We start from the raw sequence: 15,186 nt of genomic DNA on the forward strand, positions 1-15,186 counted from the left end.
TTATCATCTACACTACCAGTCAAAAGTTTGGAAACACCTTATTATTCAAGGGTTTGTATTTATTTTACTGATTTGAAACACTGTAGATTAATACTGAAGACATCAAAACTATGAAAGAACATTTATATGGAATTATTGAATGAAAAAAAATGTGTTAAAAAAAACAGAATATGTTTTATATTTTAGATTCTGTAAAGTAGCCCCCTTTTTCCTTCATGACAGCTTTGCACACTCTTGGTATTCTCTCAGTCTGCTTCATGAAGTGGTCTCCTGGAATGGTTTCTAATTAACATGAGCCTTGTCAAGAGTTCATTTGTAGAATGATTTGCCTTCTTAATGTGTTTGAGACCATCAGTTGTGTTGTTCAGAGGTAGGGTTAGTACACAATGGATAACCCTATTTGACTACTGTTGTAATCCAGATTATGGCAAAACCAGATTATTTCATAGTTTTGATGTCTTCAGTATTAATCTACAATGTTGAAAATAATTAAAATAAATAAAAACCATTGAATGAGAAGGTGTGTCCAAACTTTTGACTGGTAGTGTATGTAAAAAACGTGTTTGTTTGATCTTCTAGAAATCATCAACATGTGTTTCTGTAAGTGCACTGACAGTAAGCAGAAACAAGTGACAAAAGGGTTGAGGCTGGACATCAAAAATATTAAAGAAACCAGCGCTTATGATGGCGATTCATTGTTTGCAATGTTAAAAGTAAATGCTAGCCATAGCATGTATTTGCTAACAAATAACCATTATTAAACTCAGTTAGAACTAGCCATTGTTCAAATTGTATTGGCAATTGCTGTAGTGAGTACTTGTTTATGTAAGGCTACAGAAAGTAAACCATATAAGAACATTTAAACACACTGGCTCAAGTAAGCTAGCATTTGCGCGACTGTTGCTAGCTTGGAGGCTACTTCAGACCTTTGACTGTGTAGCCTCAGTAAGTTGAGCTCACAGTTACTGATATGGGTTTAAAATCACAATACTGCTCATTTCAGTGTAACAGTTTAGTGTTCTGCTGCTGAGAAACAACACACATCTTCAAACAGTGTTTCAGTGGGGCTGTGGGGAACCTCAGTAACTGTACAGTCAGAAATGATAAGGGGACTATCTTACATATAGATAGAAAATAAATAAAAAAATATTATATAAAAATAATCTTTTGCAAAATATATTCTATCAACCTATATTTAAAAGGCAATGTCTGGAAGCTCATGCTACTCCTAGTGGTGTCGACTTAGCTTAAAGAGTCAATATGGCTGCTCACTGACAAACGGCATCACTTTCCAGACGACTAGCAGCAAACCAGCGGGGGGAGGGGGGCAGAACACGTGAGGAACAATACTACCATACCAAGCCAAGGATCAGTAGTCTAACGTTTGTTTGCTAGGCTTGATTCGTATAAGCTGCAGTGTCATTCAGTTGTGTTCATTTACGACCACTTCAGTTTTCAGCTCCAGTGTGTGAGAAAGAAACTTTTCCTTTTAAGTGCGCGTACAATATTTTACACTAATGGCATCTAAACCAACTTAAAAACTTCACCACATGAACTCATCAGTGAGTTTTTGAAATCATCAGTAGTTTTCCCATCAAATAAATTATTAGTCAAAGTAAAACAAAGTCACTACTGTCCGAGGCGAGTGGTGCCAACAGAGCAGCCGGCCTGCAGAGGAGTCAAGCCTGGGGCGTTAAACAGTTATTTGACATGGAATAAAAAAGTATGAGCCCAAGGGTTAAATCCAGTGTCACTGCAGATGTCCATTGGCATCACTATAATTAACACATGTTGGAAGCACTGGTTGATGTAGTTCCTCTGTTATGCCAAAGCAGCGAGGCATTTACTCCACATGTGTGTATCAGCCAAACTCTCTTCCTCGAGTACACACACAACACACACAGTCCGGTTTGGAAGTGCGTCTACAACATGTCCAATAAATATGTCTATTTACAGGTGTACACCTCTGTCCTCTCACTGCAGGTGTTGCATTTGACGTAGCAGCACCACAGGAACTTGCAGTTGCACTGCCACACGCGGGAGTACTGGTGTGTGTTATACCCTCGACCGCAACACATCAGGTCACAGCTGTTGGGCTGCAGAGCAGTCTTGTTGCACAGGCGGCCCTGTGTTCCCATGCTACCGGTCAGAAGGTCTGCCTCGCAGTAGTTGGGCGACCTCTCGATGTAGACCAGCTCTGAGTCCATGGGCTTGCGATAGGAATGGGGTTTTTTAATCTTTAGGAAGGTGGGGCGATTGTTCCGGCGGCCTCGTACTGGCTCCACATGCACGGCCTTGTTGTACTTGTCCTTGAGCATGTAGCCCAGCTGACGGAACTTGGGGAGCGTAGTCCAGCATGTCTTGGTGGTGCAGGATCCTGAAACACCATGACACTTGCACTCCAGACGCATACCCTTCTCCAGGACCTGAAACGTGGAAGAAAGCGCAGATTAAGCAAAGTATTCAAAGTTTGAAGCTAAAACGTGTAGAGTTTTAAAAATGCAATAATTAAATATGAATTTATTTCAGAGCTTTGGTGTACTATGCTCTGAATACGTCACCTCTACTAAAACTTTCACTCTGCTCAACTGCAATCAAGACCTTAAAGCCCTGAGAGATTTGGATCTGAGGCATGGAGGGATGGATTTAAAACTTCGTATTTTACTGAATGGCTTGATCAAAACCCCTGAGGCTCTGTATTAAACTTTAAAAGTGCATGGTATTATGTTTTTATCTAAGACTGAAACATCAGACTGCTCATTCTGACTACAGAGTGTCTCAGAACAACACTGATCAGGTTGACAATTCTGTTCTTGTTATAAACAAGAAGTAAATATGAATTTATTTCAGAGCGTAGGTGTACTACGACCTGAAATAAATTCATATTTACTTCTTGCGTAAAAACTTCCTGACACACTTTCATTATAGTGATTAATATGTGTGGATCTAAGATGCTTTCCTCTTCAAAATAACACAATTTAAGAGCTTCAAACACCACACACTACTTTTAGTTTGTTTGATCCTGTCTCTCTATAATGAGCAGGTAGGAAACACGAGTTCACAGAAATACTAACATATTACATGAATAGTTCAACAGGTTGAGACAAAAGTTTTCAAGCATTCCAAATGAATGTAAGCATTCCTGAGATCTCAGAGCTGCTCCGGGACGGGACGTCACCCTATGGCTGGTAGCTATGTATGTGCCTTTCTTTTACAAGACACACACTCGTTGAAGAAGCATTTTATACAATAGTAAGGAAGTTGTGCAACTTCATGGAGTAAACGATACGCATGTGTATTCTGCCCACATTTTAGGAACACGTGACCCTTAAAGTTGTTGTTTCTTTGTGCAAAAGTAGAATTTTGATTTAATTTTGAGTAAAATAGTTTGAAGGCTTTTAATCAGAAAGCTCAGAAACATTTCTTTGTGTCCTATGTCGATAACAAGCTGGATTTTAGAGCCTTGAAGTTTGAACAAGTCTGCAAACATCCAGGATTGTGAGTGTTTGTGATGGATCTCCACATCCGCTTTACTGCAGACATCACTCATTTAAGAAACAGCACTTTGACCACCCAAAAATATGTTTAATGTAATCTATTCAGACAAGCTGGGTTAATTTACAAGCTTGCAGACTGAGGAGACAGTTTGGGCTGTCACCACATTAAGGCATTTACAGCGAGCAGACTGGCAGTGGTGAAAAGCCTTTTCAGGGTTAGAGTGGAACCTTTCGGTGTGTTTGGCAAAGCAGCCGGGGTATTCTCTGTGTGCCTCCGGCTGAATGACATCAGCTTAACCTCCTTCCTCCTCACTGAGTGGGAACCCTCGCTGGCATTACAGAAGCCTCACCCTGCTTTTTAATTATTCCACTGTGATGTGGCCTCAGACTTTCTGGAGTCTCGTGGGGTAATTGTCAAAAGCCTTGGATGCATCCAGCTTAGTGTGGTCATGCCCCCGAGACCTGACAAACATTTAATTCACAGAGTTCAGTCAAGTGAAATGCCAACCGAGCTGCTATTGTTTGTCTAACAGAACCCCTGTAAGCCTCCCGTGGCACCTTTTACACTATTGTTTATTCTTCTCAAGAAATCTAAAGGTTGGTGCTCAAAAGACACACTGACATCATCTTCGATCAAACATGAAAGCCTTACTACAATAATTACAGAGGTATCACTTGAGTAAGTGTATATTATGAGATCCACAAAGTGTATCACTTTTTGACTGATGCCAGACCTCAATTATGAAGCTTTCCCCCTGAAAGCTGAGTACAGGGGGGTGAGGGTGTCTCTAAATACACACCTTCATGTTTACTCCAATAATAGAAAGTAGTGCTCATTAAGGGATTCCCACACAGAGAAACAATAGAACAGCTTTTTCACACTACAATTGCCCTTCTATACACTGATAAGGTGCATTTGGACCACGACTTTTGGGGTCTTTTAGCCCCCAGAACTACTTTACCCAGAACTAATAGGTTCTTGTGCCCCCATTGTTGTCTGCGTTTCAACCGATTCACTGCATCAACATGTGAGAGGAGATAAGCGCGAGTAGCAAAGACGTTTCAACACTGCTTTAAAATCGTTTTTAACTCAAAAGGCTGTGGCAGAGATCGGCTGGTGTTTTGGTTTAAACAGCGACCCTGTCAAATGGAGACTTTCAGTCAGATGCATCCCTCATAAACGTCTTTAGACGATTATTAAATATATGATGAGGATATTTCGAAATCTTAATAAAAACTAAACTAGTTTGCATTCCCAGGAACTCTCTCTGTGTTTCAACAACTGTGTAAACTCCACAAACACTGACATGTTCAGCTGAAGGTCTCCAGTTTACAGGGTCACTTTTAAAACCATAACACCGGGAGAGATGCATTCACGATTGGCTGAGAAAAGACTACTGTTAGAAGCTGCTAAATCAAGTGAATCACAGCTTCTTCTTTTGAAAAGTACACACACATACAAAACAGATAGAACAAATAAAAACTAATGAAAGAAAGAGAAATCAAGTGAATCACAGATGTGTGTGATGTTATTGTGGACGGAGGGCAGAATAAAAACACTGTGGTTAATCTACCAATCAGACACGTTCAGCATTGCAGGCCCTTCTCCCTGAAAGTCCCGGGACCTTTGAAAAGTACTACCCCCCTAGCAGGGGCTTTTTAGGGGGGAGATTATCTACCCCTGAACTGAATTTAGAACCTGGATCCACCGGTCGAAACGCATGTAGTTCTGGGGTAAAGTTCCTCCTGCCTTTTTTACAGCATGATGTTTGGGAGTTGATGTTCTTGTTCCTCCTGCCTCTGCCCAAAGACAGAGCTCAGTGTTTCTACAAGGGGCTGGGGAAAGTATATCTTATTTAGTCTACAGTGCATAAACACAGTTTGAGTTCTACAGGCAGTGATGATACCGTATCTGAAAGCTGTCTCATGTTCACTTTATAAGAAATATAAATGATGTCCAGCACACACCGATGATGTCTTTACTTCCTAAATAGACCTGCCAGTTAAACTGTGAAAGAGTTCTGCCAATGTCAGTAGTTAAAAACATCTTATGGGCAGCTGCTGAAAGACATGGCAAATTAATTTAACAAGTTAACTGAAGGTAATTAATCTGGAGGTGAGTGAAAACGTTTCTAAATTGTTAAAAGATAGAGTGAATAAACTAGCTGACTATCATTTAGCAAAAGAGCCAGCTGGACTCAGTATGACTTAGAGTTCAGAAATGCACCTTATGTTAACAAATCCTCTGTCTGACAGGGAGTATATCCACCGTGTGTCATCCATTTATTTAACCATGCTGTTAGGAAACGATCAGACATCGAGGAAATGAATCTGGACTAAATCTCTCTCACACGCGTTTCACTGATTGGCCTTTGATACAGTGAACAATGGCTGTTTTTTCCAAACCGCCTGCTACATATGACCTACAAATGTAGTATGCAACCAGAGGTTGCCGCTTCAACTCAACCTAACTCTCAACCTAACTTCTGTGGAGGAAGTGTGAGGTGAAGAGGCGGGCCTTTAGCCTTTTTGCGAATAGCTACAGGGTGCCCGCCTGTCAATCAAGTCAACCATGCCCTTATTTGGGCAAAACTCGTAAGTTTAATATCTTATATAATACAGAGTTGTGAATAAATAAACCTGCAGGGATATCAACAATTAATGGAGTCTCGAGTGATTGATTGTTAAGCACGTTCTCAATTATGCATTTTGTAGTTGTTTTTTCTATTTAAAACATGTTTCAATGTGAACCATCTTGCTAAAAGTGTAGCTCTGTTTTAAGGGAGCAATACACAACATGGACAAGGAGGTTGAGAACTTTCTGTGAGACATAATGTCTTTGGTCACGGCCTGTGGAAAGCCAATACAGACAGATTTCCTGGGCATGTTTCTGCTACCGGGCTGATTTTGACCTGATTGTGCTCCCAGACATTCTGAGTCTGAAATATTTCTCTGTTTGCTTCTCTTGTTGCAACACTTTCACATTTAATAGTTTGACCCTCGCTCTGTGTGATTATAATTCCACAGAGATTATTTTTATGAGCCATCTCCACTCCCTGAACTAAAAAATATATGTTTTGGGGGGAAAAAGGCATTTGGTATTGTTTTCGTCAAAGGAAAAAACGTAGGTTTGTTCATGAATAATTGATAATTGATCTTTAACATTTCCAAAGATCGATTACAGAGTTTTCTTAAAATTTGCATCCTTAATCATGTATGTAAATAAAGCACTTAAGGTAGCCTATCCATATATGAGTACCATAAAACATCCAATAACCTGCAGTCTGTTGGATGGATGGTCTGCTCATAGGCATACCATCCACCTGTCGAAAAAAAATCATTCAGACAATCTTCTCATGCTTGCCATTCTCCGACATTACCCTCTGTGACACCATATTTATTGTCTGTTTGACGTCTGATTAAAGCCTCTGCAGCATTAACAACCCTTTAAAAATAGACACAATATAAGGGGGGTACACTTGCTTTACAGATACGTGATCTACAGTTGTAATGTAGATCACGTATCATTTAACATTTAATGACTAAAAGTCTAAATATAAGAAGATCCAGAATTTTTCTGATATATTTAAGGGAAAAAAAGTGTCTAATATTTTGGTCAATATGGTATTAAGGCGTGATGGCGGCAAAGTTTCTTGAGAGTGCTGTTCAAGCGGCAACCTCCTGTCTCAAAATATGAAGCCCATGCGGAAGTGTTAAAAACTGCAATTCATTGAGCGTCCACTAGAGGCTGGCTGCAGAAACACCGGAAACCACATACACACCCATTCAAAAAAGACGATCTTTGCAGCAGAAATAAACATGTTTACAGCCTGGTACAAAAAAACGACTTGGGTCTGAAGATGTAGTTTCTCTATCGGCACACACTGTACAGTGGTGATTTTTTTCTAATGCAATGGTTCAGGAGATATTAAGATTACAAGTTTTGCCCATTTAAGGACATGGCTGACTTGACTGACAGGTGGGAACACATAGCTGTTGGCTAGGAGGCTGAAACCCCGCCTCTTTACCTCACACTAAGTTTGGTTGAGTTCAGCATTTCCAATATGGCTCCTGCTGATGATTGGCTTCAAAACAGCTGGGTGACGACCAGGCTCATGTCAGAAAAGGCTGATGTCAAACTCCATTCAATTACAACTAACTAACATCAAATAAACATATCTTAAAACACATACAAAACCTCAATCAAATATTAACAGAAGCTTTCAGGACTAAATCTCACCACTAGTCTTTAGCATATGGACAAAACAAGCAATACTTATATTAAAAATATTCAATATTTTTTATCGTTCACCAACAAGGAAACAACTGATCCAATTGTAAGACATACAGCACAGCTTTCAAGATCCAGGATAATCCTCCTTCTCCTCAGCCTCCACACTGCATGGCATTCTCACATTTAAACTCTCACTCTTCACAACTACACAAATAAATGAGACTGGTACTTTTGACGTAATAAAATCCCTCCAGCATTTTCTGTTCTGCTCTCCACAATAAAACCAAAATAACATTTGAATGAGTTAGGATTTTAAATTACACCTTATTTATTAATTTATTCCTACTGCATTTACTGTAGGTACTCCTCCTAGAGATGTACATACACACCTTGCTGCTCTAATCACTGTGCTTTACACAAGTTTTAACTAGCTGCTACAGCCCGCCTGTTTCCAAGTTTAGTATTAAACACAGATTTTTGTGTTGAACCCTTAAGTGGTATAATATGGACTCTGGGTGGATACAACACACAACTCAAAAGAACTAGAACTACCTCTTCCAAATAACATTACTCAGTTTATTTGTTGAAACATTGGAAAACACCCGAAAGTGGTCCCAACATCTCCCCATGGTCCAATACTTTGATGGCCTGGGACCAGACCAGCTGCTTGTATCTGCTTCAAGTCTTATTGCTAAGCTAAGCTAATTGGCCAAGATCTGCAGCTTCATATTTCACAGCTAACAATAACAATAATAACTAGAATAAAATCAACAATAATAATAATAAATAAATAAATAAAATTATTATTATTATTATTATATTAGTAATAATTATAATTATAACAATACATTTGATTTATATAGCACCTTTCAAATCACAATTACAAAGTGCTTTACACTCAAGACTAGATGAGACGTGTATCCCTTTCCTCCTGAAATTGAAGCATAGAAGTAAATCATCTTATTTGACTGTAAACTTTTGCTTCATGAATTAATTTGTATAATCCAATGTTCAGAACAAATGATCTGCAGATACAGTCACATCAGGCTTCAAAGTTAAAGACTATGCCCTGTTCTAAAGGGCCGGAGCAGGATTCAGAGGAGTTTACCTCAGGTCTCATGGAGCGATTAATGTGCCCACTGTGGCTTTTTCAATAAGGCGCTCTCTTGCGGGGCCACTTTGTGGATGGTCCTGCAGTTACTATTGATCTGTTTGTAGGCTCACTTTGTCTCTCCACTTTGAAACAGCATCAGATTCCTGCCAATGCACTCTCATATGGTCACTGTGTCCGGTTTACTGAGGAGTGTCTGTCGCCGTTTCCTCTGGACTGGATTCATGTTTTCAGGATGTATTCAGGGTGTGACGGAGGATTTGACTCGATTTCTTTGTTAGTTATTTTTTTAAATGTTTGTTCTAAATAATTGACTCTGTTAAAGATAGTTACTCTGTATGAAAATGGCAGCAGACCAGTGGAACTATCGACTGCACTATATACTTTTAGTTTCAAGAAAACACTGTTCTCTCTTTAAGTGTACCGCCTCCCAGTAAACTGTTTTGGTATTCATTTCAGTGTGCTTTTAGAATTTAATTTCCAATAAGGCTTTGAATAGATAGATGAAATGTCTTCAAGAATTTCCACCAAGTCCAGATGCCTTTCCGGATCAAGCTTTGAAGGCTTAGAATCGAGTCTCACACTTGATGACCTCAACAGTAAAGCAGTGTCACACCGCGCCCCTACAAGCCTGGAGCACTTCAGTTTTGGACTTTCATTATTTGTGTATTTGTAGCATGTTGCTGTTAATGAAGTTATTTCAGCTCTTTGCAGCACATTTCATCATTTGCAGTGCGTTTCCATAGTTATGTTGGTATGGGACTTTTGCATGTGTTTCTAAATTTGATTAATTTAAGTATTTGCAGCACTTTTCTCCAAATATACACTACCAGTCAAAAGTTTGGACACACCTTCTCATTCAATGGTTTCTATTTATTTTAATAATTTTCAACATTGTAGATTAATACTGGAGACATCAAAACTATGAAATAATCTGGTTTTGCCATAATCTGGATTACAACAGTAGTCAAATAGATCTATCCATTGTGTACTAACCCTACCTCTGAACAACACAACTGATGGTCTCAAACACACTAAGAAGGCAAGTCATTCTACAAATGAACTCTTGACAAGGCTCATGTTAATTAGAAACCATTCCAGGAGACCACTTCATGAGGCAGACTGAGAGAATACCAAGAGTGTGCAAAGCTGTCATGAAGGAAAAAGAGGGCTACTTTACAGAATCTAAAATATAAAACATATTCTGCTTTGTTTAACACTTTTTTGTTCATTAAATAATTCCATATATGTTCTTTCATAGTTTGGATGTCTTCAGTATTAATCTACAGTGTTGGAAATAATTAAAAAAATACAAACCCTTAAATGAGAAGGTGTTTCCAAACTCTTGACTGGTAGTGTAGTTCGGCTGATGCAGATCCTCTGCCCTTTTTGCCCATTGTACATTTGCTTACAGTCTGTCAAACAACTGCAGATCCATGTATTCCAGATCCTCTTACATACCCTAAGTGAATATGTCACAATGCATCATCAGTGCATCCTGAGAGCATTTACACTTGTCCTCAAATATGTCCACTTGAGATTAAATCACTGAGGATGCATGTTAGTTCCGGGAGTAAACAGGGACTTAGCGGTCTGGTAGGCAGCCCTGCATTGATGATGGTTTTGCAGTAGGTGTTAATGTTTGCAGGTAATGCAATGACATGTTTTGAAGAATCTTGTGAGGGTCACTATGTGAAGGATACAAACAGAAACAAAAGTCTCTGTGCATTAAAATTTTGCTCAGTGCTTTTCAGGTGTAGACTCAGATCCATGAGTTTCATCCAGTGCATGCTGAAATAACTTTCAGTGAACAGCCAATAGAAAGTCATGTATAGGAATCACAGTATCAGATATTCTTTCACTTGTTTCTGATCTAAATCGTTCTTTTTGTGGATAATTATATGAAGTTTGTATTTCTATAATAAGTCTATGGCAGCACTCCTGCAGCAGTCATGCTACTGTTGACTTGCAGCTTCTTAAGTGCACAGTGCCTCTTACTTCAGACTCTGCTTACAGGCTTTCAAACAGAAGATAAACCGTCTTTATATTTTTGCTGCCTCTTTATGATGTAGCACAGAGTAGCAGGTTTTCTGTTAAATCGAATTCATACTGTTGAATGCATACATACCCTGCGTCCCACTTCATTGTTGTGTAAATTCATCAGAGTCCTGGCATTCTGCTTGATCTCCCGTGCATCCACAAACACCTTGGAGAAACCCAGGCCGTAGTGAACATCTGCCGAGCAGCCGCCCCACTTCCAGCCCTCCTCCTGGTTGTAGAAACCCTGCTTCTCCTTGTCACAGCCGCAGCCGCTGAGGCTCCCCTGCGTACAGGCTGCAGTCACCGCGTGGGCGACCCCGGCAGCGATGATTGCATAGGTGAACGCAGCCTCTTTACTGCCTATGATAAAGAGGAAAGACATCTTTAATCACAATTGCAGACTTCAGGATTCACTTTTTCAGGCGCTGTCAAGCCTCCTTGCATACCTGGCATATCTGCCTCAAACCAAATCATAAAATACATCAGCCAAGCCAAGTCCAATTCATTCATCAAGCTCTTTCAAAACAGACAAACCTCAGGATAATTCCAATCTTATATAATGGAGCAGTTTGGAAAGGCCTCCTGGTGGAGACGGTCTTTGGGAAAGCTGGACAGTTTTATTGTCCATGTGATTAATTGTGATTAAATAATGTGCAGGATTAAGACTCTTGTGTTACAAACAAAATCACAGTCAATTTACGGTGTAGACTTGTGTGGCAAAGATAATATCTGACCACTCAGCGGGAGAAAGTTAAATGTTTAAGCGTCGTTTTTGGCCACTGTCCCAACAACTGTCAATCTGGGATCCACCCTGTGGAGGTGATCCTGAGAGGCATGCAGAGCCTCCCTACAGAGATGAATTTCCACCCCATAAATCTGACTGCTTCAGGTCAACTTTGTTTTTTAATTAAAAAGGAGAAAATGCTTGTTGGAGCACATGTGAAAATCCTCCAAAATGCTCATAAGTCATAAAAAATGCTTCAATAAAATCATCATCTTTAACAATCAAACTGCCACACACACTTTTTACACAGGTCACAGTTCTCCTTCAAACACGTAGCTTTCCTCCTAACCGCTCAGTTTAGCTGCAACAAGTGGAAGTGATTCCTTAATGTCGTGTTTGTTTTCCAGTGTAGGTCTGAAGAAAAGTGCAAAGAAGACATCCTAACATCAGATTATACAGTTTGTATATCAGACTAACTCTCTGAGCAGCTGGTAAGAAAGCAGCAGATACCCACTTTGAGAAACTTATGCTAGCCAGCTTGCTGGGTAGGGAGGATACTTGATCCTTGTGCCAAAATACTGTACAACGCTGCATCACTGCCAACAAGAATCCCAGATTTATGTATTCTGACAGTTATCAGTGTTCCAGTCTGCTGAAACAAGACAATGGATTCAGAGAGACTCTATGCAGCTGGACCTGAGCAGCACTCGAGCTGACCTGCTGCCTCCTGGAGCTCAGCCTGATTCTCCTCTACGTTTGGCTAAAATCTGAATTGTGCAACGATGAAATGAGCTCCGTCTTAATCTGAGGTTACGCAGAAGAAGTCAAACTCTTTCCTGAAGCAGCGGTAAAATCATTCTACATAAAACATGCCCCGCCAAATCTGCAGAACCTGGAGGTATATTGGTAAACCTAGAGGAAAGAGCTTGTCTGAACTTGAAACTTTTGGGAGAAAAGTATTTTATGAACATACATGGAGGTGGTGGAGCTGAGAGGAGGGTGGAGGTCTGCTTGATAGAGGCAGAAGGAAACGCATGAAGCTGAAATGAACATAAAAGATATCTCTCTTCTGAACTCCTACAATCTGAGGACATTTAACAAACTGACATAACAAAAAGAAGTGCTCCAGTTTCTCCTCATACATTAGAAAACAGGCACATTCATTCACTCAGTGAGCTGTGTATCCTGCAGCATTTTACTATGTGCAACCCTGTTACTCAGACTGCTAAAACAAGCTGGGTCATTCAGACTTCACTCATACTTGTTGCAACTAATACTACAACCATCCAAGGCAAAACACTATAATATAAATCTGTCATGTACAGAGCAGCAATCGGCATAAATTAAAGGCTCAGGATGCCCAAGGTGTAAGCTATAATCCCTAATGACACTCGAGGAAAAAAATGACATCCGAGCCCTGCGTCTGAGTGAGAGATGACAGGGTGAATGAAAAGGACAACAGTGTGGAGAAGCAGTGTGGTAAAAGGATTCTCCACTTGTTTCCGCAGTCTTGTTTTTGAAGCAAGCATCGCCTCCAGACTTATTCCACAACACAAGATCAAATCTGTCTCTTTTTTTTTCTTCCCACAGAGAGCAGACACACCGAGTCCAAGCATCAGACTGACAGAGTCTGGAGGACATTATCTCTACACTGTTTTTAGACACATTTTGACCATTTAGAGAATGTTTCCCCAGTACTTCATGAGACTCTGCAACAATAACATACAACTCAATACACAAAGACAATGTGCTATGGTTTGTTATCTGTGTGCAAGCAACACAAAATTATCAAGCCACCAGTGTACTATTATGCAGGCATGTAAATATGAACCATACTATTTCTTAGTAATAACTATTTTATTGGGGAAAAACAATCTAGTGAGCTCTGTAACTATGAAGATGAAGGCATGCTGACATGTCTCAACAGCGTCTTTTACGGCACCATGAAAGAAGAACTCGATGAAGGAGCAAAACCTGAAGAGTATTTGTGAGCTTTCTGCTACAACTAAACTGTGATGAAGATAAATGCACTCAAACTTAATGCAAAATGCCTGTTAGTCAGCTTTCAATGGGAATTTAGTCCAAACGTATTAGTATTGGTATAAAAACATTTCACACAAATAATCAATACATCCATTACTTGTTAATATTCAATCAAAGTGCAACATACCCACTCTGAGCTCTTTCCCGAACACGGTCCTCTCCCCCAGGGCCGAGCAGTTCCAGCGCCCGTGTCTGAACTGGAACTGGCACTCATTGATCCCCATCTGAACCCCCTCTCCGATCACTATGATGGCGTCGGGTCTGCTCTGACAGATAGTCCTCTGTCGGGGGGCCAGGCCGGGGATTTTATTACAGATGATGCTCGCTCCCAGCGCGACCACCGACGACAGACCCCTGCGGAGAGGGGACATGTTACAATGCGGCTTGCTCCTGAGGAGGGTCTGCAGGTGTCCTAATGCAAACACACTCAGACACATTTATTCAACACACTTGCATAATAACTCATTGTAGTCTGATTGCTTCACCTCCTTTTTAAAATAGTACCCTTAAATAATCCATTAAAAGTAACAGGTAGTAAAAAAAGAGTTTCCTCTGAAATCTCTCACTGATGGAAACTTTTTTAAAATCTTAGTTTTTATTTAATTTAGTCTATTTTTTATTAGAATTTGATTGAACACACTTCTCACTGCCTGTATGGAAGTAAACATGTTGGCCAGCAGCCCCAAACTCACCCGATTTTCAAGTACACAATTCCCAGGCAGAGGAAAAAATGGAAAATCCAGCGCCGCGTCTTCCTACTCATGGTGCTCAGCCCGCCGGTGGATCAATGCTCTCTGCTGTTCCAACAACCAGCTTATCTCCCTACCGAGTCCCGCGGGCCGTCCAGGTGTGGAATAAAACTCCACGAGACAAACCAAAGTCTGTGGAAACGGACTCGTCCTGGTTTTTCATTTGGTGGCTGTCCGCTGGTGTTAGTCTGTGCTGGAGCATTGGGGCTGTTGTTTTCAGGTAAGCAGCTCGGCTCCTCAGTGATCAGGCGCAGTGTGTGTGTGTGTGTGTGTTTGTGTGTGAGAGAGAGAGAGAGAGAGAGAGAGAGAGAGAGAGAGAGAGAGAGAGAGAGAGAGAGAGAGAGAGAGAGTGTGTGTGTGTGTGTCTACCTTTTCTATCAGGGCGTGTTTCTGCAGAGGATCTGCCTCTGAGCCGCTCACACACTCTCAGCCTGCAGGTACACGCTCAGCTCATCCGTTCTCCTGTCTGACACACTGCTGCTGCAGCCTGCAGCTCTGAAGACTTGGAGCCGGACTCTGGATCAGCCATGCTCATCTGTGACCGTGTGACAGATACCCACCTATCATCACTTTCCATTCGTTTGGAAGCAATTAAGCCCCTCCCACAGATTTACTATCATTTAGCACGTTTTGAGGACCAATCAGATCTCATTTCAGCTGAGTGCTCCAATTATACATCAATTAACTGCATCACTGTCTTTGCTTAGTAATGCCACTCTGGGTTATTCACTTGAACTTCACTGTTAAACATTAGGCTACAGTATGCTTGTCTCATTATATGTCAAATG

General features: G+C 40.6%; 1 protein-coding gene across 1 annotated transcript; it reads right to left on the minus strand.

Moving 5' to 3' along the window:
- Positions 1-462: 462 nt before the first annotated feature.
- On the minus strand, positions 463-15,186 carry wnt7aa (wingless-type MMTV integration site family, member 7Aa). Its single transcript, XM_034690018.1, has 4 exons — positions 14,342-15,186; positions 13,777-14,003; positions 10,971-11,242; positions 463-2,426 (listed from the first exon to the last, which is right to left on the minus strand). Exons 1-4 carry the CDS (start codon positions 14,410-14,412, stop codon positions 1,947-1,949), a joined length of 1,050 nt encoding a protein of 349 aa, XP_034545909.1. The 5' UTR covers positions 14,413-15,186; the 3' UTR covers positions 463-1,946.

Source organism: Notolabrus celidotus, chromosome 1 (genome assembly GCF_009762535.1).
Source record: "Notolabrus celidotus isolate fNotCel1 chromosome 1, fNotCel1.pri, whole genome shotgun sequence".
NCBI lineage: Eukaryota > Metazoa > Chordata > Actinopteri > Labriformes > Labridae > Notolabrus > Notolabrus celidotus.

Coding starts and splice junctions, on each gene's coding strand:
- wnt7aa (XM_034690018.1), bottom strand. CDS start 14,412: ATGAGTAGGAAGACGCGGCGCTGGATTTTCCATTTTTTCCTCTGCCTG. Junction 14,004..14,341: donor ATTGTGTACTTGAAAATCGG/GTGAGTTTGGGG, acceptor CCCTCTCCGCAG/GGGTCTGTCGTCGGTGGTCG. Junction 2,427..10,970: donor ACAATGAAGTGGGACGCAGG/GTATGTATGCAT, acceptor TCCACGTTTCAG/GTCCTGGAGAAGGGTATGCG.